Source organism: Gadus morhua, chromosome 9 (assembly GCF_902167405.1).
Source record: "Gadus morhua chromosome 9, gadMor3.0, whole genome shotgun sequence".
Taxonomy (NCBI): Eukaryota; Metazoa; Chordata; class Actinopteri; order Gadiformes; family Gadidae; genus Gadus; species Gadus morhua.
The window spans coordinates 3,998,267-4,024,165 of record NC_044056.1 but is presented as its reverse complement, the minus strand read 5'-3'; the positions used below and the strand labels follow the sequence as shown (position 1 = coordinate 4,024,165).

The 25,899-nt window shown below is 48.4% G+C and overlaps 2 protein-coding genes across 2 annotated transcripts in view; both read left to right on the top strand.

The window, feature by feature from the left end:
- The first annotated feature begins 30 nt into the window (after positions 1-30).
- On the top strand, positions 31-6,890 carry cep41 (centrosomal protein 41). Its single transcript, XM_030366595.1, has 11 exons — positions 31-196; positions 517-580; positions 696-743; positions 884-945; positions 1,315-1,384; positions 1,660-1,804; positions 2,946-3,121; positions 3,571-3,638; positions 3,827-3,941; positions 4,199-4,432; positions 4,969-6,890. Exons 1-11 carry the CDS (start codon positions 164-166, stop codon positions 5,094-5,096), a joined length of 1,143 nt encoding a protein of 380 aa, XP_030222455.1. The 5' UTR covers positions 31-163; the 3' UTR covers positions 5,097-6,890.
- A 1,408-nt stretch (positions 6,891-8,298) lies between these two features.
- The window catches only part of carmil2 (capping protein regulator and myosin 1 linker 2), a 21,922-nt gene continuing 4,321 nt past the window's right edge, over positions 8,299-25,899 (top strand). Inside the window, exons 1-8 of the mRNA XM_030366036.1 lie at positions 8,299-8,554; positions 14,941-15,044; positions 16,751-17,771; positions 18,607-18,711; positions 20,626-20,662; positions 21,823-21,829; positions 22,646-22,707; positions 23,976-24,250. Coding sequence (XP_030221896.1) covers positions 8,423-8,554; positions 14,941-15,044; positions 16,751-17,771; positions 18,607-18,711; positions 20,626-20,662; positions 21,823-21,829; positions 22,646-22,707; positions 23,976-24,250 — 1,743 coding nt within the window. The 5' untranslated portion in view covers positions 8,299-8,422. The remainder of the gene's footprint in view (positions 8,555-14,940; positions 15,045-16,750; positions 17,772-18,606; positions 18,712-20,625; positions 20,663-21,822; positions 21,830-22,645; positions 22,708-23,975; positions 24,251-25,899) is intronic.

The following is a 25,899-nucleotide window of genomic DNA, read 5'->3' as shown; positions in this document are numbered from 1 at the left end:
TTGGCGTCCTCCGCTGCTAAGCAACTAGTCCGCGAATCAGAACGTCAATGGTTAAAAACGATGTGGTAGTATCGTGTTCTGTGATTGGACCATGACATGAATTCGATCAATCAGCGGCAAGTTTGTTCAACTTGGACGTTAATGTTGATATCAACTCGAAACGATGTCGTCTCAGCGGAGCATCGGGAACACAGAGGTAAAGTACACAATTAAACGTTTTATAAGTCGAATTGTCATTGAGGCGCTAGCAATGCAAAGGTATACCAAACGCTACAGCGTCTAATGCTGTTTGAATAGGAATGCAGCTTTGGGTTGCCATAGGTATAAGGTTATTTAACATCACTGAGGTCAGCAATGTTTGAGGCCAAGTGTTAACAACATCATGTACTTCTATGGTAACAACAACGTAACGTTTGACAAACTGCTTGGCTTCATCGGGTAGAGCTTGGAATGCTTCTGTCACTGACCCTCAAAGCGTCAGCATCCTATTAAATAGAAGCCTTTGACTCTGTTCAGTACCTGAAGAAAAGGATACCACAGAACCCCAGATATCAACACGTGAGAACCAGACTAGACACAGGTAAACATGAACTGTGTGATTGTCATATATGCATTCATATATACTTGAAGTGGTGTCGGCTATATTTATAACTCGGATCGTTTGAGCAATATCCTTTTCTTGATTGTGATGCTAGGATGCAGTCTGTCGAAGTACATGGAAAGACTGGAGGACATCAAAAAAAGTATGTTGAAGTGCTACAGGTGGTTTTTGATTGTGTCCTGTTGTGTGATGCTGGATTTTACATTTCAGATAGTACATGTGTTGTCTAACTTCAGGTCTGTGGTATTCTCTCTTGACGTCTACATTTTTGCTTTCTCTAAGATTACCGCTACCGCAACGATGAAATCTTCAAACGGCTAAAAGTGACAACGTTTGCCCAGTTGGTAAGTTAAACTTTCAACAAGTTTGTCCACCGATCTGCCTTGCATTGTTAACCCTTGAAGGTTTTGCAGGACACGGATACAAGATATCCTTTTACAGAGTTGAATAATTGATGTCCAATGGGTTCTTCGACATTTGTCCAAAACTGTGATGGAGCGCTCTGCCTGTTCTGTCTTGGTCAATCACCATTGGCTTTCAGTTATATCGTAATTCTTTACTTAACACGCCCCCCCCATCCTCAGCTGCTGTTGTGATTGGTCCTTAGCAATCAAAACAGTAAATTGTCATCTCCGAGCTGTAGTGTAGCTTGTGTAAAGTTTGTTTTATTCCTGTCCTCCCTCTCCTTTCATGCTCCATATTGCCAACCGCAGGTTCTTCAGGTGGCCTCTATATCAGACTTGAATGAAGGCGTAAATGGTGAAGACTCACCCCATCCAGAAGGTACACATATTAACCGTTTTTTTTACTCCATTAAAAAATAAGTACATAAAAAAAACAGTATTCCACCTCATATTTTGGTGTTCCCTAAGTTTGATATTCAGTATTTGGGGTACCATAATTGTCCTAGAAATGACAAAGCAAATAATCAGACATGCCGAAAAGGAGCAGGTAGGTGGGAAGGGGTTTGGGCCTCTTGCTGCAAGGAGCAGATTGGGCTGGGAGCAAACCCACAGACGTCACCAGGTGTTGACAGCTACGCTGCTCTGATCCTCCAGACTGTCTGTCGGTCGTGTCTGAGATGGAGCTCGGGCCTCTCTCCGAGCTGTCCGACGGCTCCCCACAGGCCACGCCCACAGCCCTCTCGGAGCATCACACTGAGGCGGGCGACGCCCACTGTACCACCAGGTCCACGCTGCAGAGGTACACACACACACACACACACACACACACACACACACACACACACACACACACACACACACACACACACACACACACACACACACACAAACACAAACACAAACACACAAACACGTCATAGAAATGCTTATTTACGCTTCTATGACTCGTAAAGTTTGAGCAGCCAGGCTTTCAAAGGGGAGACATACACCGTACCTATAGCTCCAGCCAGGGACCCCAGGCGTGACACAGGATATCAGCTAGGGGCCCGACCCCCACTAGTGGTGTCTGATTTAGCGGTGTCGCTCAATTATACATGGTTATACTGCCTGGGCTACTGTTTGTTCACTTTCGGGTACAACAAACAGTTCTATATATTCTAGATCTATTATTCCATTTCGAAAGGATTGTAATGGCTCATTTCCACCGGAGGCTTCGGTTCGGTTCGCCTCAGTCCGGTAGGGAGGGGGCGGTATAGCCCAGCTCAGTTCCGAGGTCGCGTTTCCACCGCCGACAGTACCCTTATGGTAGGCCGGATGTCAATCGCCGCGGCAGCTACGTAAACATCGTGACATCATAGCAGCACGACACAGTGTAGCCTGCTCAATGAAAACAATAGGCCTAAATAAAATAAAATCTGCCCCATCAAGCTCCCTCTGCACGTCTTCCTACCCAAGAATGCAGAGGAACGTCTCCACCTCCTTGTTCGCCCAAGTTAAAGTTTTGCGCGACATGGCCATTTTCCAGAATAATACCTCGCGGGTGCTGTTTGTTTGTTTTTTTATCCCCATGTCGCCAGGAAGTGACGATTTCGTCGACCAATCAACGGAAGGCGCGTGTAGCTCGAACTTGCCGGCATCCTTTCAGGCGTCTCAGTACCCGCAACGGAGGAGTACTGCGAGACGATGCGAGACGAGCACGGCTCACTCTGGGTCACGCCCACTTTTGGTGGTGGAAACGCGAACCGTGCCGCACCTTTTTGCGAACCGAACCGCACCCTCCGGTGGAAATGCGCCATTAGAATCGGTTAACAAGCCCTTGTGAGGAACTTGCATATGTGAAGCGTTTGGACACATAGGCTGGTACAAGCAGACCACTGATGAAGGCCCGTTTATTGCAAGCGCAAGGTAAAATGGTTCCCCCCCCCCCCCCCCCCCCACAGTGTGATCGGCGGCGTGGGGGAGCTGGATCTGGAGCGGAACGGGAGGGCGACGACGGTGAGGATGACCCCCGAGCTGAGCCCGCCGCGGTGGGCAGAGCGCCCCTACCCAGACTGCCCCTACCTGCTGCTGGACATGCGGGAGCGAGACCAGTACGACCAGTGCCACATCATCAGCGGTAGGCGGAGACCCATCAGGGGGCGTCCCTGTCTTAAAGGGTGGGGCCCTACTTTAACACCCGGCGCGGAGCCGGAGTCGATCTATCGGTCATACATCCCCCCCCCCCACTTGTGATGTCATAAGCTTATGAAATGCTTGTAAACATAATCGCCGTCACGTATGGCGGTAAAGTAGGAGACCTCCTGATATTTGCTCATAGATCCGTAGGAGGAATATACATTTAAAAAATGGTTCATTTCAACTACCAAATTAGTCGGCCTGTATGAATTTGTAGGGATGGGGCATTAGAGCGAAAGATCTACGAAAGATGAGGTGGAGGGGGCACGTTGAAGTCTGTTTGCCAGGCAGAGAATATACTTTCCTGCAAATCATATGAGGTGAGGATGCTCAACTGTACTCTGTCTAATGTATAATTTGTCTGTTTGAATGTTTGCCTCCTGGCCACAGCCTACAGTCACCCCATTGCCTTGCTGTCCAGGACAATGAACCCCTTCACCAAGGAAGTCCTGGAATACGTATCCTTCTTCTCACCCCCTAAAAGAACAAAGCAAAACCACAGTGGCTTGTTTGTCCACTTCTCAGTCCTCTTTGCCGCATTTAGAAAAAATTTGTCCCAATTCATTTGAAGCTTAGGTACTTTCTTGTGTGGGTCTCAAGTAGTATCTTTCATCAACTCATTTGGCCTTAACGCGGCCCGATATAGAAAAACGCCGCGGGCAAGATCATCATCGTGTACGACGAAGACGAGCGGATAGCCAGCCAAGCGGCCACCGTCATGTGTCAGCGAGGGTTCGACAATCTGTTCATGCTCTCTGGAGGTGTGTTTTACCGCTGCGTCTTAACCCTCAGCCTTTGGGTCTGGTGAGGCTTGACTGGGTGGGCGTAGTACGGGAGGTGGCACACCCCTGGTGGCACACCCAAGCCACAACGCCATCCTGCCACCAGAAAATACACCACTCATACAACTCTTTATACACTTTATTTATTACTGCATCTTTTTATATTCCATGGGCTGCTATCTTAAGCAGTAATATATTCAATTGGTTTACAAGTCTGATCACTCCCCCGCCCTCAGGCCTCAAGGTGATTGGTCAGAAGTTCGGGGCGGGGATGCTGGCGGGCCCGCTCCCGCCGGCGTGCCAGCCCTCCTCGGCGACGCCGGGCGGGAGGAAGAAGCGGTGTGACGCGTCGCAGCTTCCGTCGCCGACCGCGGCGCACGCGGCCGTGGAGAGGAGGTGGCGCTTTACCTGCGACGACCTGGACAAGATCCAACAGCAGCTGGAGGACAACCTGCTCAGCGGCCCCAGCAGTAAGAACCGCCCGCTCAGCCCCTCTGCCGCCCCCTAGAGGCTACAGCGTGTCATGACACCCCCAAACAAAATGTGCTTTGTAGTGGTGCAAAATATGTGTGCATTCTTGGTGTGTAAAATGCTTTGGATTAGTGCATCCACTGAATATTAAATGTTAACCAAGATAACCATATTAATGTCACGCGCTGTGTACCTCTGAACTGGAAAGCTGCTCACGTTGTCTGTCTGTCTGTCTGTCTGTCTGTCTGTCTGTCTGTCTGTCTGTCTGTCTGTCTGTCTGTCTGTCTGTCTGTCTGTCTGTCTGTCTGTCTGTCTGTCTGTCTTCATCTCTGTCTCTGTCTCTGTCTCTGTCTCTCTCTCTGTCTTCCTCTCTCTCTCTCTCTGTCTTCCTCTCTCTCTCTCTCTGTCTTCCTCTCTCTCTCTCTCTGTCTTCCTCTCTCTCTCTCTCTCACTTTCTCTCTCTCTCTCTCTCTCTCTCTCTCTCTCTCTCTCTCTCTCTCTCTCTCTCTCTCTGTCTTCCTCTCTCTCTCCCCAGGTCGAATGTCCAGCCGTCTTTCCAGCAGCGGTGGTCAGTCCAAGGCGTCCAGTGCCCGCAGCAGGCTGGGTTCCTCCATGTCAGCCAAGGATAGCGCCAGGGATTCAAGTAGCAGGCCATGGAAATGACACATCCCTCTCTTTCCTTATTTTTTTTTTTCTCTCAGAATATATAATTTATAAAAGTGTAATACCTTAAAACCTCCACGATTGGCACATTAATTTGCCAGCAGAGACCTGCACGTCCGGTCCTTTTGTGCCTTGTGGACGCTCAGGAGGACATTAGTAACAGCTTTGTGTTACATTAAAGGTTGGGGTTGTCTTAGGTCACCAATCCCTCTGTACCGTAGACCGAAGACTCCCTATTTCCAATTTAGCTTCCGTTTTGGTGTCTTTGATGTCGTCCTCTTATTGGAGTGGTGCCCGCTCATCTACAGCTCTGTCTCTCCTTGAGGTACTTAAAAATGTAAATTTAGGTCAGTAGTTTAATATAATTTTAGTTTAATTGAAAGTGCTGTAAATGACGCCTTTTGATAATATTGCGCTTTTAAATTAGGGCATTTTATTGATGACTACAAAAAAGTAATGATGTATTTGTATCAAGTTGGAATATTGGATTCACTACTTATGCCTTTTAATTATCTGTAAATAAATGTCAGGTCCTCAAGCAGTTGGTAGGCCTACTATTGCCTTTGTGCTGCAATGTTGTAATAGTAGTAATAGTAGTATTGAAATAAGTTCATCAGAGTTTGCCAAAACCGACACATCTTTTAAATTCGGTCAAAACAAAGTATAATTGTATTAATCTGAACATTGTGCTGGTAGCTATACTAAATATTTCGCTCACCATCAAAATGTTTCTTCTCCTTTTTGAGTATTTAATAGGATTGCATCTTAATTTTGTGAAATATGGTTATGTTTAATTGTTTGCACATTTGGGAATCTTCGTTATTCAAATTATTCTGATGCCTCATCAGTGAAACTGCTTTAAGAAGACGAGAAAAGGACAATATTTTGAATTCACTTATTTTTGGCCCCGGCACGGGTCACATTTTCTCACCGGCTTCAATCCCCCTCAAGCGAGCCTCAGACGGTGCCTTCATTGCTGTAGACTTTGTTTTCCGACAGCACAAGCAAGCTACCAAGTCACGTATCTCTGGTCTGAATATTATATTCCTAAAACATAGATGTTATAAAACAGGCAGTAGAAGACGACAAACCACTGAGCACGTCTTTATGGCGCTGTTTTCTAAGCTCACAAATCTGCATCACCACCAACCTGTCCCAGATATGAATTGTATGGAAGGATTCTGCCGATCAAAGAGAACGGGTCGGCTTTGTTTCCTGATAGGATCCATGGAAGTGGGTAGATGGGGAGCCACGAACTGGGATTCAAGAGCAGATTCAGAGGCGGAGCGGGTTTCATTCAGAGACTGAAGGAATACCATTTGGAACCAGAACCACCCTCTGTGCGTGTGTCAGGAGTAGAGGGATTTAATTTAGTGTTCCAGAAAGGCTTTCGGTCTGAACCCGAATCGGCAGAATGTTTCCATGTTTGATCACTTTTGCCTTTTTATTGTAGAAAAATGTCACTTGTGATTCAATATTGTCATAGGAGATGTTGCTGACAAATCGTACACAAATTCCAGAAACACAAACTTCCATATAATCTCTGAAACATGTGGGATGAAAATTGCCACAGAATTTGTTTTTTCTAGTACTGTGAAGTGAATGAATGCTGTTCATTTCCCTGGCTGTCTTGCATATTTATGGTTCTCCGTGTGACAGATTTGGTATTTGAATGTTGGCCTGTTTGTGTTTCTGTTTGGAGAAGTCTTTAATGACCTTCAATAAGTGCAACAAGTCCAAGAATGCAATGATGTTGCTCAACTTCTGTTTTATTAAAGAGAGCACTTGATTCATTGCAGTTGATGCTTTGTTGACTAGGTTGCTCATGTCTATTATGACAAATACAGGCAAAACAATATAGGATCGGCTATAAATTCCTCTACTACTGCATATTCATATTTTTTTATATATATACAGTATATAGCAATTACTTTGAACATTGGGTCTTATAGTGTGGCTGTTGCTGGCACTCACTGCCATCTATAACATTAAATCTGGTGAGCTGTTCTTGCTGCCTAAAAATAAATTAAAAAAATGAATGGTTAACTGCTAGCTGTACGCAACCGCTCTCTTCAAATCCTATTTTCATGGCAGGGGGCATCCTCGAAGGGTGCTGATAGACCTGTGACTGTCTTCCTGATTATTACTGTGATGATGACAGGTGGAGGACAGACTCTTGATAACCAGACTGTAGAGGTGTTTTTTTAAATCCAGAACTACTCTTTCCTGAGCCCCCACTCACAACGACGGGTGTGTGCACGTTGGTGTGCGTGTGTGGCTAACTAGAGCGTGGGCCTCTTACTTTCACACCAGTGACTCCCAGACCAGTGTGGGGGAGGGATGAGATGCGAGTGGGGGGCTGTTGGCTTTTGGGAGCACCATGCAGCTTTTAGCCTTCCTAATCCCCCCCCCCCCCCCCCCCCTCCCTCTCCTTGTTTGCTTAAATGTATCTCCCCCTCTCTCTCCCTCTCTCTCTGTCTCCCTGATCATACGTAATGTTCTCTGGGCTCTTTGTGTTCGCCCTCTCCTCTCTCCCTACACCCCTTCCATCGCGTGCGTGCAGGTCGGTGCGGAGGAGAGCGAGACGAAGAGAGAGAGAGAGAGAGCGAGTGAGAGAGCGGGTTGGGGGGGGTGGGGTGTTTCCAGCTTACAGCAACCGTCCCCACGGGACCCCCACGGGGAACGCTCCACAGCTGAGAGGAAAATGGGGGGGGGGGGGGGGGGGGGAGGAACGTTGTCGTCCGCGGCAACCACTGTGTTTGTCCCATCCTCAGTCCGGCTTCCCGCCAGGTCTCGGGGCACCTCCCCCTCCCCCTGCGCCTCCCTCTCCTCCTCCCCCATCCCTCTCTCTCTCTCTCTCTCTCTCTCTGTCTCTCTGTCTCTCTCCCTCTCTCTCCATCTGCCGCTCCCTCCCCCCTCTTTGAGAGGAGGGGGGAGGAGGAGGCAGCCAGAGAGAGAGAGAGAGAGAGGGAGGGAGAGGAGGTTGATGCAGAGCCGGCAGTAGCAGGAGCGTCAGGCGCATCGGCCAGTCCTCCTTCTCCCAGTCTCTTCCCCCCCCCTCCTCCCCGCCTTTCAGCGCTCTCGCTCCCGCGCCGCATCGGAGGAGGAGGCTGCCTACGGAAGCCTCCGCTGACCGCCACGAGAGGGTACGGCCCCCCCGCAGGGACCGCCAGTGGCCCGCCCCCCCCCGTCCCACCCGCCCCCCACCCCCCCAACACCTCCAGCGCAACCCCCTGCACCAGCGCTGCCGCCAGGGGTAGCCTGCCCGCCTAGCCCCGCTTGCTTCCTGGGACCCTGCCCCGCCGGATCCACCCAAGCCCCCCCCCATGGAGCTGCTACCCACCCAGGGACAGACGCTCCGGCACTACACGGCCAGCCGGCCGCGGCCGCGGCGCACTCAGCCCCCCTCCTCCACCTCGTCCTCTTCCTCCTCGTCCTCGTCCTCCTCCAAGCCTCAGGTAAGAGCGCTCGCACGCACACACACACACACACACACACACACACACACACACACACACACACACACACACACACACACACACACACACACACACACACACACACACACACACATACATGCACGTACGTACGTACGTACGTGTGTGCACAATGATATGCGCCGCGTTCAGGGTACAAACAAACAAACAACCACGGGAACGGAGCAGAGGAGAGGCTGAACGACGTGTGGGGGGGGGGTGACGGTTGCCCACGGTCACACAACCATTCACCCGCGGAACGACCCGACGTCAACGCACACTCCTGGTGGTTTTGCTCGTGTACATTTGTTTTTTTGCGTGTGTGCTCGCCGTGTATACACAGAGCGAGGAGGGAGGTGGGGTTGGGGGGGGGGACGCAGCTGTTAGGCCCGCGCACGGCCGTACACACCCGCCCCCGCGGTGAGGCGCTCGGATGGGGGGGGTCGGAGAGAGGGAGAGGAGGAGGAGGAGGAGGAAGATTGCCCCTTTCTCTCAGAGGAGAGGAGAAGAGGATGGCGGCGCTGGAAGTGTTGGAGGAAGAGAGGGAGGGAGAGGAAGAGAGGGAGAGGAAGAGAGGGAACCCCATTGGAATACAAGCAAAGGGGAGATGAATAGCAACAATAAACAGCGGGAGGGTGGGGGGGGGGGGGGGGGGGGAGGTGGTGGGGGGAGGGGAGAGGGGGGGGGACAGAGTGATAGAATGGGGCCGAGCTGAGATGGAGAGATCTTTATTTCTTTAAGCTCTTTCGCCTCCTAATTCTTGGCGTTACTTTCTTACACTTTTCCTCTCCCATCGTCTTCCCATCTCCCCCCCAACAGATTCATGGTGGCAGCCATCTTTTTTCCATTTTGCATTCACACGGTGTGTGTGTGTGTGTGTGTGTGTGTGTGTGTTAGTGTGTGTGTGTGTGTGTGTGTGTACATGTTTATTTATGTAAAGCTGTGTGTTATGCAAGTGTGTGTGGGTCCGATTAGCAGTTATCCTGGTATGGTATGAAGTGTATTTCTGTGTATGTGCACTTAATTACCCTTATGTTAGTCCTGTTAATAGCCTGACACTACTGTAGGCGGAACTAGGTGTTGTGTTTGGTGATGATCATGTGTGTTGATCGAAGATCGGTGGTTCCACTGGTATGTAAACCACCCCTCTCTCTCTCTCTCTCTCTCTCTCTCTCTCTCTCTCTCTCTCTCGCTCTCTCTCTCTCTCTCTCTCTCTCTCTCTCTCTCTCTCTCTCTCTCTCTCTCTCTCTCTCTCTCTCTCTCTCTCTCTCTCTCTCTCTCTCTCTCTCTCTCTTTCTCTCTCTTTCAGTCTCCTGGGGTACATCCTGCTAACTCAATTATTCATTTTTTTCACATCAATGGGGGTCTTCTCTCTCTCTCTCTCTCTCTCTCTCTCTCTCTCTCTCTCTCTCTCTCTCTCTCTCTCTCTCTCTCTCTCTCTCTCTCTCTCTCTCTTCCCCAGAGGTAACCAAGAACCACGACCGTAGCAACAATAGCAATAGCATCAGCAATAACACATCATTGATTATAATTATCAGCCGTATATATATATATACAATGCAATATATATATATATATATATATCTACAATGAACGCATATCTTTCCTCGAGGTTCCACCCCCAGTAACCAATAAGGAGTACCTAGCCCAGCACTGGTAATTGGTCCGACACCAGGGTAAAGTAGGCTATATCTATCCCGCGGGCATCCTCGAGAAAATCCCCTGATATCCCCAAGACATATTTCACGCAATTGAGAACCCGTCTATGCTTTCCATGCTAAACCACGATGTAGCATAGGGCATTTGCTGACACGTACATAAGCATGGTAAATATTGGCAATGTGTGGGACTGTATCATGTGTCCAATCGCAATCAGTATTGATCCAGGCATACATTGTTCAGCTCAAGTGATGGATGGGCTGTTTATCGGGCCAGCTCTGATCGGATCATCCAGGTTCTGGTGTGGGTGTCTCTGTATCACATCAGCAATGGGGAGATGCTAGTGTGTACCTCCCTGTGAGTGTGTGTGTCTACGTGTGTGTGTGTGTGTGTGTGTGTGTGTGTGTGTGTGTGGGTGTGTGTGTGTGTGTGTGTCTGCCTGCGTGTATGTGCGTGCGCCATTCCATGTTTTGATTGATCAGTGCTGTCAGGGTGAAGTACTGCTGCCATCCATAGCAGGTATTGATCCGAGATCGGGGTTGTAATACCGTGGTGAAACCGCCTGCTTAGTCTGTCATCTGGACCACTGCTATAGCTGTGCTGTTATTTTGAGACTTTACATCATGGAGTATATTACGGTATGGTATACTACGCCGTAGTTTATAATAGTATGATGTAGTATAGCATAGTACGATATAGTAAAGAATAGCACAGCACAGAATAGTACGGTACAGTGCGAAACTGTAGTGTCGTTTAGTATGGTGTAGTATAGTATAAAGCCTCTGAAATATTAATATTGCATTAATTGGAAGTGCAATTTAATTGTGGACTTGCATTCGATCAGAGCAGAACAGTGGCTGCGCCAGTGATGTTTCATTACTGCGTTGACGATATGCTTGCTTGACTAGAGAAAATAGATCACACACACAGTACATTCAGCAGGTACAGTACTATAACTACCGCCCAATCAATCTCACCCATGGCCCCCCGGGTGTAAGTCATCCTGTCAGACCTTTCAGACGGGGATGGGGGCGTTGTTCATACCCAACGCTGGCTGAGGTATACCCAGGTCTGTCGTAGGACTGTCTGGCTGCTCTGCAGACCTGTATATGGGGACCAAGGGTGTGTGTAGGCAGAGGTGATGAAATCGGAGACTCTAAAAGTCTAAAGTACCGAAGGGATTGAGTTTCATGAGATCTCCGGAGGATGTGGCGTGGCGTCAAACCGCCTGATTCTCCTTCCTCTATATCTGTGGTTTGATGGGTGAAAGGACGGGAAGGACTGGATTCAAGTTCGTTTAGATGGTTCGAGACTCATGTGATAGGGGTATTAAGTGTTAATGTGTTTGTGTATGTGTGTGGGTGCGTGTGGTGGCAACCCGCCATCTTGGCATGTGCCACAGGGACAGGTGGCTGTAGAGGAACAAGAGAGAGGGAGATAAAGAGCGAGAGAGAGCTGTGGAGAGAGGAAAATGACTAGGGAGATAGAGGAAGAAGAAGATAAAGACAGTGAGGAATAGCTATAGGGAGAAATGGAGACAAACAGAGCGATAGAGAAGGTTAAAGAGAGATGGAGGTGGAGAGAGAGAGGGATGGAGAGGGCTAGAAGAGAGATGGTGGTGGAGAGAGTGAGGGATAGAGAGGGCTAGAAGAGAGATGGAGGAGGAGAGAGTGAGGGATAGAGAGGGCTACAGAACGATGGAGGTGGAGAGAGTGAGGGATAGAGAGGGCTAGAAGAGAGATGGAGGAGGAGAGAGTGAGGGATAGAGAGGGCTACAGAACGATGGAGGTGGAGAGAAATAGAGGGATGGAGAGGGCCAGAGAGAGATGGAGGTGGAGAGTGTGAGGGATAGAGAGATGGAGAGAGCTAGAGATGAAGAGAAAGAGAAAGCAGCTAGTATAGCGGTTGGTGATTAATAGCTTGTAGCTCAAAGCTTGTGGAAAGGGTGATGAACTCAGCCTGTTTTCTCCGGGTGACTACCCCTTAGAAGAAGAATGGCGGGATAGAGTGAGAAAATGAACATACATCGTACTTCACGTACATACAAAGCCTCTTTGTAGAGAGCAGCTTCATATTTATTAGGCCTGAAATGCATTAGTCTCCTTCAATTTGGTGTCCTTTGGTATCTGACAAAAATGAGATGTCTGATTTGTGGCAATGATTACAGGCCACAGTACCTAGCACATCATACATACTATTACAATTTATTCATTTAGCAGACGCAATCCAAGCAGCATACGGAGAACCGTTCAGCTGGGAGTCCCACACCTTAACCATTACGGTCTTCTAACCATAGTAACGTCATTACCTTATTTAATGCTACAATAATACCCAAACCTAGTTGAATTTAAGTTTGCTCAGGGAAAATAAGATCTCCTTCTTTTTTGAATCAATGCAGCGAAGCCTCACAGGTTAGTCTCAGAGCGATCCTAGAGCGCGGCCCCCCTGTCTGTCAGGAAGTAGACTGCAGCCCTACAACAAGGTGCTCTGGTGGCTCACCGTCTCTGCAGGACCGTGGTGCAGTGATTGTTCTGTTGCTATGGGCCCCGGCTGTCACCTAATCCTCCCTTTGCATCCCAGTTTCTTCTATAGGCATCAGGTTTACCTTTCAAGTACGACCGAAAAGGTCAAATAGGGTAGGACCTTGTGTGTGTGTGTGTGTGTGCGTGTGCGCTTGTGTGTGTATGTGTGTGTTTGTGTGTGTGTGTGTATGTGTGTGTGTCTGTGTGCGTGTGTGTGGCCTCTTCCACTTATTCCTGAAACCAACACATTTAATGTATTGCTAAATCTTGGCAGCCATCAACCGATGCATCAAAACTAGAGTGGTCACATTTTCAACAGACGGAGCTACGCTATCCTGGAGGTTTCATCGATTTATTGTACGGGGAATACATCACCGTACGTCGTGTTTTACAGTGACAGCCCGTCTGCAATAATGATCGTACACGTTAAGATCACAAGCCTCGTAAGTACTTACACGCCGGAATTGTCACTTCAACGAAAACTACGCCGAGGAGCCGAAGGCAATGCCCTTAAAAGGCTCCAGGAAGGAAGTTTCCTGGTTTCCTGTGCGCTCAGCAACAACACCCTGACAAGATGATTCTTTATCCGAGCTTCTGCCGAGCTAGTCCCAGTTCAAGCAGTCCCAGTTTGGATTGTGCTTACTCATGATAGCTGTAGCACTCTCTTACTGCCACGCTCACACTTTTCCCGCATATTTATATTCCATCTTCTGAACTTGGTTCCCGAAGTGGTTATTCATGGGATATGTTTATGAGGTATTTTTTTTCTTTATAGCCACTCTGATAAAAAACACAGCAATACGAGTACTCTGTGCAGGTGAAAACAAAGTAATGTCTCGCAATTTGCAAGCATTTTCTTCTAGCTCTCTGCCTTCTTTAGACCATATCAGACTTGATCATATCAAGGGAGAGGGGGTCGGGACATGGTAGGGGCTGGGGTCTTTGACTCCCAGCCGGAAGGCACTGGATTCAAGTCGCAATGTACAAAGTATACCTGTCAGAGTCCTCAAGGAAGGTGTCCCAAACCCTGCCTCATTAATGGCCGTCTCCATTGGTTATATGTCGTTTTGGATAAAGGTGTCGGCTAAATTGGTACAATTTCCATGGAAACAGCATGTCACAAAGCAACCCTGTAGTTGGTGCCAACTCAGGCCGTGGTTAGCTATGTTCTTTCTAAAACTGCCAGCCTAGCTGCCTTGCATGGGATGGGTTTTCACACTTGACCAAGAACGGTCGTTATTTATCTATTTACCTCTGCCCACCCAGTGTGTATTTCTGTATGTTTTGTCAACTCCTTTACTTGTATTATTTTGAGATTAGGGATGGATATTATGATTTTTTTATTTTAAAATGGCAACTTCCTGGTGATGTGGTGGAGTGATCTCGAACCTGCTGCTCTGATTGGCCGAGTGGGAAAGTAATCTGCTTCTCCTTGCTGGGGGCTCACTGGTAGACTCCCTTCTACATGGTTGCTATGGCAGCAAGGCTCTGCCCCTCATTGGCTCTTCCTGACATGCTGGAATATAACTGCATGTGTGTAAGTGTGTAGGTCTTTCTGTATGTATGTATGTGTGTGTGTGTGTGTGTGTGTGTGTGTGTGTGTGTGTGTGTGCGGTGTGTGTGTGTGTGTGTGTGTGTGTGTGTGTGTGTGTGTGTTGAACAAAGATGAAGATGATTATTTTGCCCATAGTCAATTACTGTTTTTGCCAGAATTTGACTATTGCTCCAAATCGTTCCTTTCCTTTCATCACACCATCTCTATGTTTCAGCCTCTCTCTTGGGTGAAACATCTCTCTCTCTCTCTCTCTCACACTCTCTTGCTCGCTGTCTCTCTCTCACACTCTCTCGCTCGCTGTCTCTCTCTCACACTCTCTCGCTCGCTCTCTCTCTCTCTCTCTCTCTCTCTCTCTCTCTCTCTCTCTCTCTCTCTCTCTCTCTCTCTCTCTGACTGTTAACCTCTCTTTATCCTTTCCCGGTTCCACTAAAAGGGGGGACTCATCATTCTCAAAATATGCTACAGCAGCAAATGAAGAGCTTGCATAACAACTTTCACCTGTGTGTGTTTGTGTTCTCGGTGTGTGTGTCTGTGTACGGGATATTTGTATGATGAGATGGTTTTCTATCCACTCTTTTTAGTTATGTGATGTCATGTTAAAGTATGTGCTGTTTTGTGATGTGATGTTGCAGGAGCCCGTGTCGGAGACAGAGAATGAGTCCAACTCAGGGATGGGTAGAGTGGACGAAGGAGTAGAAGAGTTCTTTACCAAGAGAATTCTTCCTGATTCTGGGCTGTGAGTGAACAAACGCCCAAGCACGCACACACCCACACACACACGCACACGCACAGATACCTTTTCGTTCTTTCTTTCTTTCTTTCTTTCTTTCTTTCTTTCTTTCTTTCTTTCTTTCTTTCTTTCTTTCTTTCTTTCTTTCTTTCTTTCTTTCTTTCTTTCTTTCTTTCTTTCTCTCTATGATACAGTATATAGTATTTACACATATGTGGGAGTATGTGTTAGGTATTTATGCTGTATTTAATGTTACACATGCTCGCAAACAAAAGCCTAAACATGCCTCTTCATGATGCCAAGGGAAGATTGGCATTACCTCTTTCTCTGTCTCACTTTAAAACTGACACAAGCATACAAGCAAGCACACACACACACACACACACACACACACACACACACACACACACACACACACACACACACACACACACACACACACACACACACACACACACACACACACACACACACACACACACACATAAAGCATGTCACAGTAGACTTACTCAAAGTCTTACTGAACTAAGAATAACTTAATGGCCCCCATATATTTTCCAGCAACAGCTTTTTGTCAGATAATAACTCACAATATAATAAAAAGTAATCTATCACAACCTATTTAAGATGCTTGTGAATGAGGCCTTGTGTGTACCTGGTAGGTGGTTTGTGTTTAACTGCATGTGCCCTGTATTGAAATAACCTTCCTCACTTCTTCTATTTCACCAAAGCACAAATTCCCTCGCTGAATTCAGTTTGTTATGATCTTTTAACCAGTATAGTGTAGCATCACAGGGAAATGCTCAACATTAACAAGCACCTTGATTGGCCAAATGTTTCTACAACAGTATCAACCATGTCATCACACTGGTTGGTTCCAAGAGGAGTCTACGGGTCTAATTTAACATCATACTGGGATGCTGGTTCCAATGGGAGTCCGTAGATCTGCTTCAACATCTTACTGGAGATATTGGTTCCTACGGGTCAGATTGCTCTTGTATACGACAAACCAAAGGCATTTTCAAGAGGGATCTGTGAAGGAATTCAACTGAGGACATCTGTCTTCAATTTAAATGTCAAAGACACAGCGAAAACCAGCCTCTGAAGAATCAAATCAAAACTAGAAGATGATAATTCAATAACGTAATAACCTACTTCAATGGGATCTACTTGATATTTTAGGAAATGGTTTTCTGACAATGTCAGAAAACCATGCCTTCGTCTGAGCTAGCAACACTCCACATTTTAGTTACCGAGAACGAATGTCACATCTTCCCCAGAATATCTAGTCAAAGATATACTCCTTCACAACAGTAATGGACAGGCAATCGACAGGTACCACCTGGCTTACAGGGTGCAGCTTAGGCACGGCAGACTTCCAGGCTCCCTGAAACCTTGTGACTTTGAGAACCTGGTGTGCAGGTGTTGCTGGCTAAAAGACGGGAGGCGGAACTGGATGCGGATCTCCGCATTCAATTCCCTCTCCCAGCTAGCGCTTAGAACCAAGGGGGCCGCGGAAGGCCCGTCGCAGTGGTTTCGTGTTGCAGTGGTTTCGTGTTGCAGTGGTTCTGTGTCGTGCTGTGTTGTGTGACGTGCCGCATGTCTATATTGTGTGTAGCTCCTCGCCTGTTCACCTCTTACCCTGTAGTCGTAGTCTTAGTACTGAGTGTCTCTTCTTGTCTGTTGCTCTTTCTGCCGTCTCTTTGCTGCAGAAAAGGCTGGTGGGAGGAGTCAAACCCTGCCCGAGCCACTCCCCCAGAGTCAGGCTCCACCCCTACAGACCCCACCACCCCCCTCCCTCCTCCCTCCTCCTCCTCCTCCTCCTCCTTCTTCCTTCCCTGCAACATCAACACATCCCCCTCCACCACCACCGTCACCTCCCCCTCTGTGCCCACGAGTGACTCTCCCCCCCTCCCCCATACCAACGTCCCCTCCCCTCACGCCGCCCCACCCTTCCCCGCGGCCGTTACCCCGCCCGCCTCCGCCCCCTCACCCTCCTCCTCCTCCTCCTCCGCCGCCGCGGCGCCGCCTCCCGCCAAAAACATTAAGAAGAAGTTTGGCGACTTCTTCGCCTTCAAGAGGGCTCGGGCCGGCCGGGCCGCCAAGGCCGGAGGGGGAGAGGGTGGAGGAGGAGGAGGAGGTGGAGGAGGTGGAGGAGGAGAGGGCACAAAGGTCAAAAGGACCTCCATCGCCGACCTGATCCGCCCCCTCCGCGAGGCGAAGGAGCGGGAGAAGGAGAGGGAGCGGGGGGCCAGGCCAGACGCTAACGTTTCTAACGGTGCCGCCGTCACAGAAGGAGTCCCTGCAGCCGCCGACGACCCGAGGGACCCGGCGGCGACCGTCGCCACGCCAACGCCCCCGCCGCCCCTCAGTAGCGGGGACGGCGGCGGCGGCGGCGGCGGCCCCCCCCTCCCCCCGCCCCCCACCACCACCGCTAGCGCCGCCGCCACCGCCGCCGCCAAAACCCCCTCCGAGCAGCGGCCGGCGGCGGCGAGGGGCCCGGGAGGGGAGGCGGGGCCCGTCTCGGCCACCGCCCCCGCGGTGACGTCGCCCTCGGCGACCGAGCGGGGGCCGGACGGGAGGGCGGGCCCGCAGAGGGCCGAGGGAGGTGTGGCGCCGGACGGGGAGAGGAGGTTAAAGGTCACTCGGAGGTCGCTGAGGGAGGGGAAGAGTCAGAGCCTCATCCTGCTGACGGGACTGGAGGCGGAGGACAAGGAGAGCACCAACAGCAAGGTCAGAGCCAGAGCCGTCATCTATAGCCTCTAGAGCTGTCCACTATAGCTCAGCTATAGAAGCTATAGCTGTCTTCTATAGCTTCTGTCGCTATCTACTTTAGCTGTCATCTATAGCTTCTGTGGCTATCTTTTAAGGCTTCTATAGCTATCTACTGGGGCTGTCATATATAGCCTCTATAGCTATCTACTATAGCTCAGCTATAGCTTCTATAGCTGTCTTCTATAGCTTCTATCGCTACCTTCTATAGCTATATTTTAAAGCTTCTATAACTATCAGCTATAGCTTCTATAGCTGTCTTCTATAGCTTCTATCGCTACCTTCTATAGCTGTCTTTTAAAGCTTCTATAGCTATCAGCTATAGCTTCTATAGCTGTCTTCTATAGCTTCTATCGCTACCTTCTATAGCTGTCTTTTAAAGCTTCTATAGCTATCAGCTATAGCTTCTATAGCTGTCTTCTATAGCTTCTATCGCTATCTTCTATAGCTGTCTTTTAAAGCTTCTATAGCTATCAGCTATAGCTTCTATAGCTGTCTTCTATAGCTTCTATCGCTATCTTCTATAGCTGCCTTTTAAAGCTTCTATAGCTATCAGCTATAGCTTCTATAGCTTTATTCTTCAGCTATCATCTGCAGAACCGATAGCTATCATTTATAGCGTATATCAATATCTTCTATAGCTACATGTTGAAGCTTATATAGCTATCATATATAGCTATCATCTGTAAAATAAATTTGGGACAGAATAAGACAAATTCACAAGCAGGCCGATGGCAACCTGTTCCCCTGTCAACCGTGCCATGTAAACGCAACGTGTGTGTGTATGTCTTTCCAGAAGCATTCGTCAGAAAGCACATATAGTTTTGAGCAGAGGCTTCAGCTGATGCTGCACCGGATCGGTGTGTCGAAGACCCCCCCCGCCAGCAACAAGACCAGTCAGGTAGGACAGGCATGGGCGCCGGGAGGGACTTCAGAGGCGGTGGCTGCTATTATTATCCACTGGCAAGGTCTTCCTCGCAAAGTCTTTTTTTCCCCCCTCAAATGGGAAGTGAGATGAGGGTTGCAGCCCGTCACCGGTGTGGATTACCAGATAGAAGACCAAGACAGCTCTTTTCATTCATTCAGAAATGTTATTTGCGTCGGATAAACCCCTTGAGAGGAATCCTCTCCTTTTCGAGGGGTAAATGTAAAGGTACATTACAAGACAAAAAACACTCAACAATTTACAGACATACAACAACAAAGACAGCAGGCATCAACACAAACATAGCAGAAATGGGTACAAGAATGATCACAACCTCTCAATGACCACAAATGGGCCATAGCATTAGCATGGCCAATTAGCTCTTAAACTCTCTGTCAACCTGTTCTCTAAACGGCTTCCATCGACGCTAAAGCTAGATACACGCATGCCTTCCCTCGTGCTCAGGAGTCAGCCACCCATCCCATCGCCAGACACAAATATACGCCGTCAGTTTCTCAAACGTTATCGACCATATACATAGCAATTAGCAACGCAAGCAACGCGCTGACAAGTGTAATACAAATATTGTATTAGTTTGGCGCCCTTCAGGACACTCGCCTAACAGTGCAGGGATCAATACTTCAATGTGAGTGGTGGAAAACAGAGGCCTGCGTGGACGCAAGGCCACCGCCTTACACTAAAACGCCAGGAAGGGATTACCGCTCACAACCTGAGAATTTACAATTCACGCAGCGTTGGCAGTTCGAGGTCGAATTAATCCCTCACCTGGACAGAATCACGAGTGAATCCGGCCGTTAATGATGACCTTGCTAAAATGGAGACTTTACATGGATATTCTGATAGGGTCTGATTCAATTAAGGACCTGTGTGTATTAAGGCATTAGCACTCGTGTACGTATTTAAGGGAGGATTAATGGAATGTAGATTAGTCCCTTTCTTATCGACGTGCTGCTTTTCTATGTCAATGTGCTCCAGTGTGCTGGTGTGGAGGCTGGGAGACTAGTGTTCCTTATAATTCAAATGAATAATTACTACAGTGCTGGGACACACAGCACATCTTTCTTTGGTATCAGACGAGCTGTCACTGTGTTCTAGTGGTGGACCCCCTCTGCCGGCTAAACTACGTCAAGCGTACTTTGTACCTGATTGTCTGGTAGCATTAACGGTTTGTTTAAAATTGTTGCCATTTCTTTGCACCGATATCGCAGAAGAAAATGTCATGAGGATTTTGGTTCAAGGGAGAGGGAGAGGGAGAGGGAGAGAGAGAGAGAGAGAGATAGGGAGAGGGAGAGGGAGAGGGAGAGAGAGAGAGAGAGAGAGAGAGACAGAGTGAGAGACAGAGTGAGACAGAGTGAGACAGAGAGGGCCAGAGGGGGGAAGGGAGAGGGAGACTGATAAAGAGTGAGAGACAGTCAGAGAGAGCCACAGGGGAGAGCGAGAGAGGCAGTGTGGGAGGAGGTACAGAGAGATGGAGAGAGACACAGAGTGGGAGACGGAGAGGGAGACAGGGTAGCTTGAATAGGCTCAGATCACATTATTTGTGCAGCGCAGAGATGGGAATGCGGGACTCTGCAACCGGCCCAGTCCGGCCTCATTCCACCACTCTCTGTTAAATGATCCTGAGTGTCCTCGGCCAAATGTGGGCCTGTTTACCCTCTCAAATCAAATTCAAAAATAGTCGAAAAGGACAATGAATTACAATGAACAAACACAACACGCTGTTCAAAAGGGAACAACAAATAAGTCATCGTAATCAGCCCCGTCGTAAGTACAGATTTGCATATATAAATATGTATTTCACAATAATGGTTGATGATTTGCATTGAACCGAATATTTTTGCGTGTGTGTGTGTGTGTGTGACCTCGCAGAACAAAGAAGATGAGCTGAGGAAGGCCAACTCTGAAGGTATGAGGTGTGTTTGTTTGTGTGTATGTGTAGTTGTGTGTGCGTGTGTGCATGTGTGTGTGTATGTGTTTGCATATACATAGGGTTACATATATATACGTATGCATGTATGCATTGCCAAAGAAACGTGAACAGAATTCCTTTAAATAAACAAGCAAACACTAAGCTTCTTCTGCAGCCAAACGCCTGGTATCTATGTGGGAATGTTGCAGGGAAAGGAGGAGGAGGAGGAGTAAACAGTATATATCCTGTGTTACGAGTGGCAGTGGCGTATATCAAACACTAACAGAGTACGACGGGGTGGGTGGGCTCCAGGGAGAGGGTCTGTCAGTGGGGTCGTTGACCTACTTTATCGATACAGAATGGATCGCACGCCGTGAAGCAGCACGCGCGCTGTTCCGCCGGCACTGACTCAGGAGTGAAGGGCTTTTACTCTGCTCTCTCACCCCACCAGGAGCTAATGATGTGCCCCAGGGCGTTGGAGGGATGTCTTCAAGTCGCACTTATCCTCCAAACCACATTGTTTTTGTGTACAGCAACGGCATGCACAGACATAAACACACATCTGTTACGCAAATATGGATCGTCTTTCTCACACTTATCTTATTGACTGATGTGTAAGGGCCGTTGAATGGGACCCAAAGCGCCTTTTTTAAACATTTATACATGTCAAATAAGAGGAGCAGGAGTTAGGCCATCTTCCTCGAGGATGCTGCAGGTAGACTCTGGATATTGTGGGGTGTTTTAACCAAGACATTTTCAGTTTGGGTTGCAAGCCGGCCCTGCTCCTCAGTCTAATGTTAATGTTAATGCTAATGCTACTGCTAATGGGTAGGTGGAACCAACCGCTCCATCACCTGTAGTTCTCATCCTGAGTGTAATCACTGTGCCTCAGCTTAATCAAACTCTGAAACTCTCAACGGTGCCCCTTGAGCCATTCCTAATTTTACCTCGGTGCTCTTTTTTTCCCTCCTCACACATAAATCGTCACTGTTGTGGCGAGCCGTCAGCATGACAACCAGCGGTAAACAAACAAGCAGGGATCTCTATGTACGGGATCCATATTGTTGGCAGGCTTGCCCGGAACTTGTGTGGAAAACTACTGTCACCTTTGGAAAAACGTTTGTGTTTTTCCACCCCCACCCTGACCTGTTGTTAAGGTGCTATCCAGGGGCCGGTTGCACCAACTGGGCGTAACTAAGCCTGGTCGTAACTGCTAAGTAGGTCTTAGTTACGACCTGACGTTAGAATGGAACTAACGCCGGTTGCACCAACGGGACTTACGCCTGGTCTTAACTGCGCCCGGTCTTAGCCATGCGCGGCCATGTGAATGTTCCATGGTATGCGCATATCACCGCGTTGCTAGGATACCTCGTGACAACAGCTGTTTACTATTTTACTTGACATGCTGTTGGACACCGAAATTAATAATTCATTCGTTCACTCATTGTCATTCATCAATTGTGTTAATGCCTAACAATAAAACACTGCAAACGAATATAATTAAAATATGTATTTGTAATGTCTGGTTTACGACGAGCAGGCATGTAGACGGGAATGGTTCTGTAGGAGAGATTTGTTTAATGTGTCGGCCTATATAAAACATATAAACATAGTTAAAACAACATTCACAACTGATTATAAGTTGAGAACGGACTAATCGGCCAGCGATATCTTCCCGACAGGCAGTCGATCTGTGAACACTGATCATATCGCCGGCTGTGCTTTGAAATGCAGTTTAGCGAAGCGTTGCAAGGATGGTGGTAAAGCTGCATTGGATTGGCTGTAATTGTTATAGAAACAGCCTGGAATTTCAACTCTACGCCTGCCCCTGACCAGGCGTAGGATTTACGCCTGGTCTTAGTGAAAAGAACGCTAAGCCCAGTTGGTGCAACCGGCGTAACGGTTAGGTTGGACTTAGAACGCCAAGTTACGACCAGGCGTAGTTACGACCAGGCTTACGCCCAGTTGGTGCAACCGGCCCCTGGACAAACCCCAAGGGCCTCCCGTCTTCTCCAAGCCCAGGACCATGTCAACATCCTCAGGTGTGTGTGTGTGTGTGTGTGTGTGTGTGTGTGTGCGTGTGTGTGTGCGTGTGCGTGTGCGTGTGCGTGTGTGTGTGTGTGTGCGTGTGTGTGTGTGTGTTGCCAGTCGCTTTCAAATCTCTTATGAAAGAATAATATTAAGAGATTCCATTCCATAAAAATAAATCTTTGATAAAACAAGAATTTTTTCTTCTTCTTCTATAAAAAGTCTTCCTTAAGCTGCACCACAAGATCAGCCTGCATCAACTATTCTATAGCTTGTTTTATTAAATGGACTTTATTTCATTTTAAGATAGCACAGAAAATAAATGCAATTCCCCTTGCCTCTTCCACCCTACATCATATCCCTCTCTCTCCTCTCACTGCTGCTCTCTCTTCCTCCTCTTTCCCCTAACCTCCTCTCTCCTTTCTATACCTCCTCTCTCCTTTCTATACTTCCTCTTTCCTTTCACTTTCCCTCCCCTCTCCTCTCTTTAACTCCCCTCTCCTCACCCCTTACATACTCTCTACTCTCTTTACATACTCTCTCCTCACCCTTTCCCTCGCCTCTCCTCTCTTCACCTCCCCTCTCCTCACCCTTTAAACACTCTCCCCTCTCTTTCTCTCTTCCCTCCTCTCTTTCCCTCCCCTCTCCTGACCCCTTACACTCTCCCTCCTCTTTCCCTCCCTCCTCTCTTTCCCTCCTCTCTCCTCTCTTTCTCTCTTCTCTCCTCTCTTCACCTCCCCTCTCCTCACTCCTTACCCACTCTCTCCTCTCTTTCCCTCCTTTCTCCTCTCTTTCCCTCCCCTCTCCTCACCCCTTACACACTCTCTCCTCTCTTTCCCTCCCCTCTCCTCACCCCTTACACTCTCTCCTCTCTTCACCTCCCCTCTCCTCACCCTTTAAACACTCTCCTCTCTTCACCTCCCCTCTCCTCACTCCTCACTCCTCACCCACTCTCTCCTCTCTTCACCTCCCCTCTCCTCACCCTTTAAACACTCTCCTCTCTTCACCTCCCCTCTCCTCACTCCTTACCCACTCTCTCCTCTCTTACCATCCCCTCTTCTCTCTTTCCCTCCCCTCTCCTCACTCCTTACACACTCTCGCCTCTCTTTCCCTCCTCTCTCCTCACCCTTACACACTCTCTCCTCTCTTTCTCTCCTCTCTCCTCTCTCCTCTCTCCTCACTCCTTACCCACTCTCTCCTCTCTTTCTCTCCTCCCTCCTCCCTTTCCCTCCCCTCTCCTCACCTCTAACCTCCTCTCTCCTCCCTCCTCCCTCCCTCCCAGACACCAGACACCCCGTGTGGACCACCGACCGGCTGCGCTTCGAACCCCTGGTCCCCCCCAAACCCCCCCCGGCAGAGAGACCCGTCGGCCCGCTGCCCCCCAAACCCACCATCGCCGCCAAGCCCCCCCTCCCCCCGGCCCCGGTCGGTCTGAGGGCCCCGGCCCCCGGGACACCCCTGGGACCCTCGGGGCCCCCGCAGGGCCACTCTGCACCCCCCACCCCACGTGGTGCAGCCCAGGCGGAGGGCCAGACCGCCAGGACCCCCCCCAGCCAGGTAACTCTCTGGAGAGGACTGAAGGGCTGATTATGGTCCCACGTTCCCGCAACGCAAGGGGGTTTACGGACCCCTTACGTCCTTGCGGACCCTCCTTGCGTCCACCGCGAGGGCCGGTCGTGTGCAGAACTTAGAACTTTAAAGCAGTCGCTCCAGAAAAACGCGATTATGCAATCGCATAATTCAACACATAATCAGCCAAACACTGCATATTCATGCGGGGGCCGCATTTTTTCAAATATGCCACACTTTCACCGCATAAATTGCAGATTTCCGCGCAAAAATATGCAGGGCTTGCATGATTTCATAATCCCCACATGTTCGTTGCAAAAATGTCACATATATCTTAGCAGAAAGTGGAAAAATGTTGTGTTTACTTCACACAAGAGCAGCCATTTCCCCCTGCTGCCATGGAAACGTTAGGAAGTGACGTAAATATGCGACGTGAACGTCATCGAAAAGCTGCATTTTTTCGCAAGTTCCCGCATTTTTCCACAAGTTCCCGCAATTTTTGCAAGTTCCCGCAATTTCATCGCATAAAATTGCATAAATATGCCGCATATTTCATCCCATTTCTTAAGAGAACGTGCCGCATATTCAAGGATTTTTGGCCGCAACAATCACAAAAAAATGCCGCATTTTTCTGGAGGGAATGATAAAAGTTCACGACTGCGTCGAAGCGTCTGCGTGGTCACTGCGTTCCGGGAACGTGGGACCATAATCATCAAAATCGGCTATTTTCTAAATAATAGAGAGTACTGCTTCATACGCATGCAGCACTGTATGACACAGCCTCTAAGATTAGAAAAGAGCTGAGTCTGACTGTTCCCCTTTTACTCCATACTGGAAACTATCCGATGACCTCACGATGCCATCAAGATGGTGGTGATGTACTATCTCCTTCTCAAGGTCCATCCTTGTTATGGTGAAAGGGTCAAATGTCCCCTGCCAATATAGGAGCAAATAATGTTTGCCTAAGCTTAGAGGACAAAAGGTCTGAAATTGATATAGAGATCGTATCGTATCTGATCTTCAAGGAGAACTTCAGGTTCTGAAACCCAGACCCTATTTCCGATCATTTTGGATCTATAGGTCTATAAAATGTGAAATTTGATCCAGTATTGAACGAGAACGCTGCAATGTGATCCTTTGGGGCAATAGAGCCCGGCCAATGTGTGTCCTCTCAAAATACTTTCCAAAATGTTGGACTATAATCTGAGCCAGTCAGTCACAAACACAAGCCCTTTTATAGTCCAAACACTGACCGGTGTGACATTGGTGTGAATACCGGGAATATCTTTTGATATCTGGCCGCCATAACCTTTAAATATATGCTATACGTGAACCTCCTAAGATGGCGCAATTTGATCGATTCGCTATCTCGGGATATTGGGCAATATCTCATGATTGAGATCTCAAACTCTGGATATTGTTTTCATCGCAAAATGTCCGTCTCGTAACGCTAATAAAGACTGTTCACCTGTAGTGTATAGACTGTTCACCTGTAGTATATAGAGTGTTCACCTGTAGTATATAGAGTATATAGAGTGTTCACCTGTAGTATATAGAGTGTTCACCTGTAGTATGTAGACTGTTCACCTGTAGTATATAGAGTGTTCACCTGTAGTATATAGACTGTTCACCTGTAG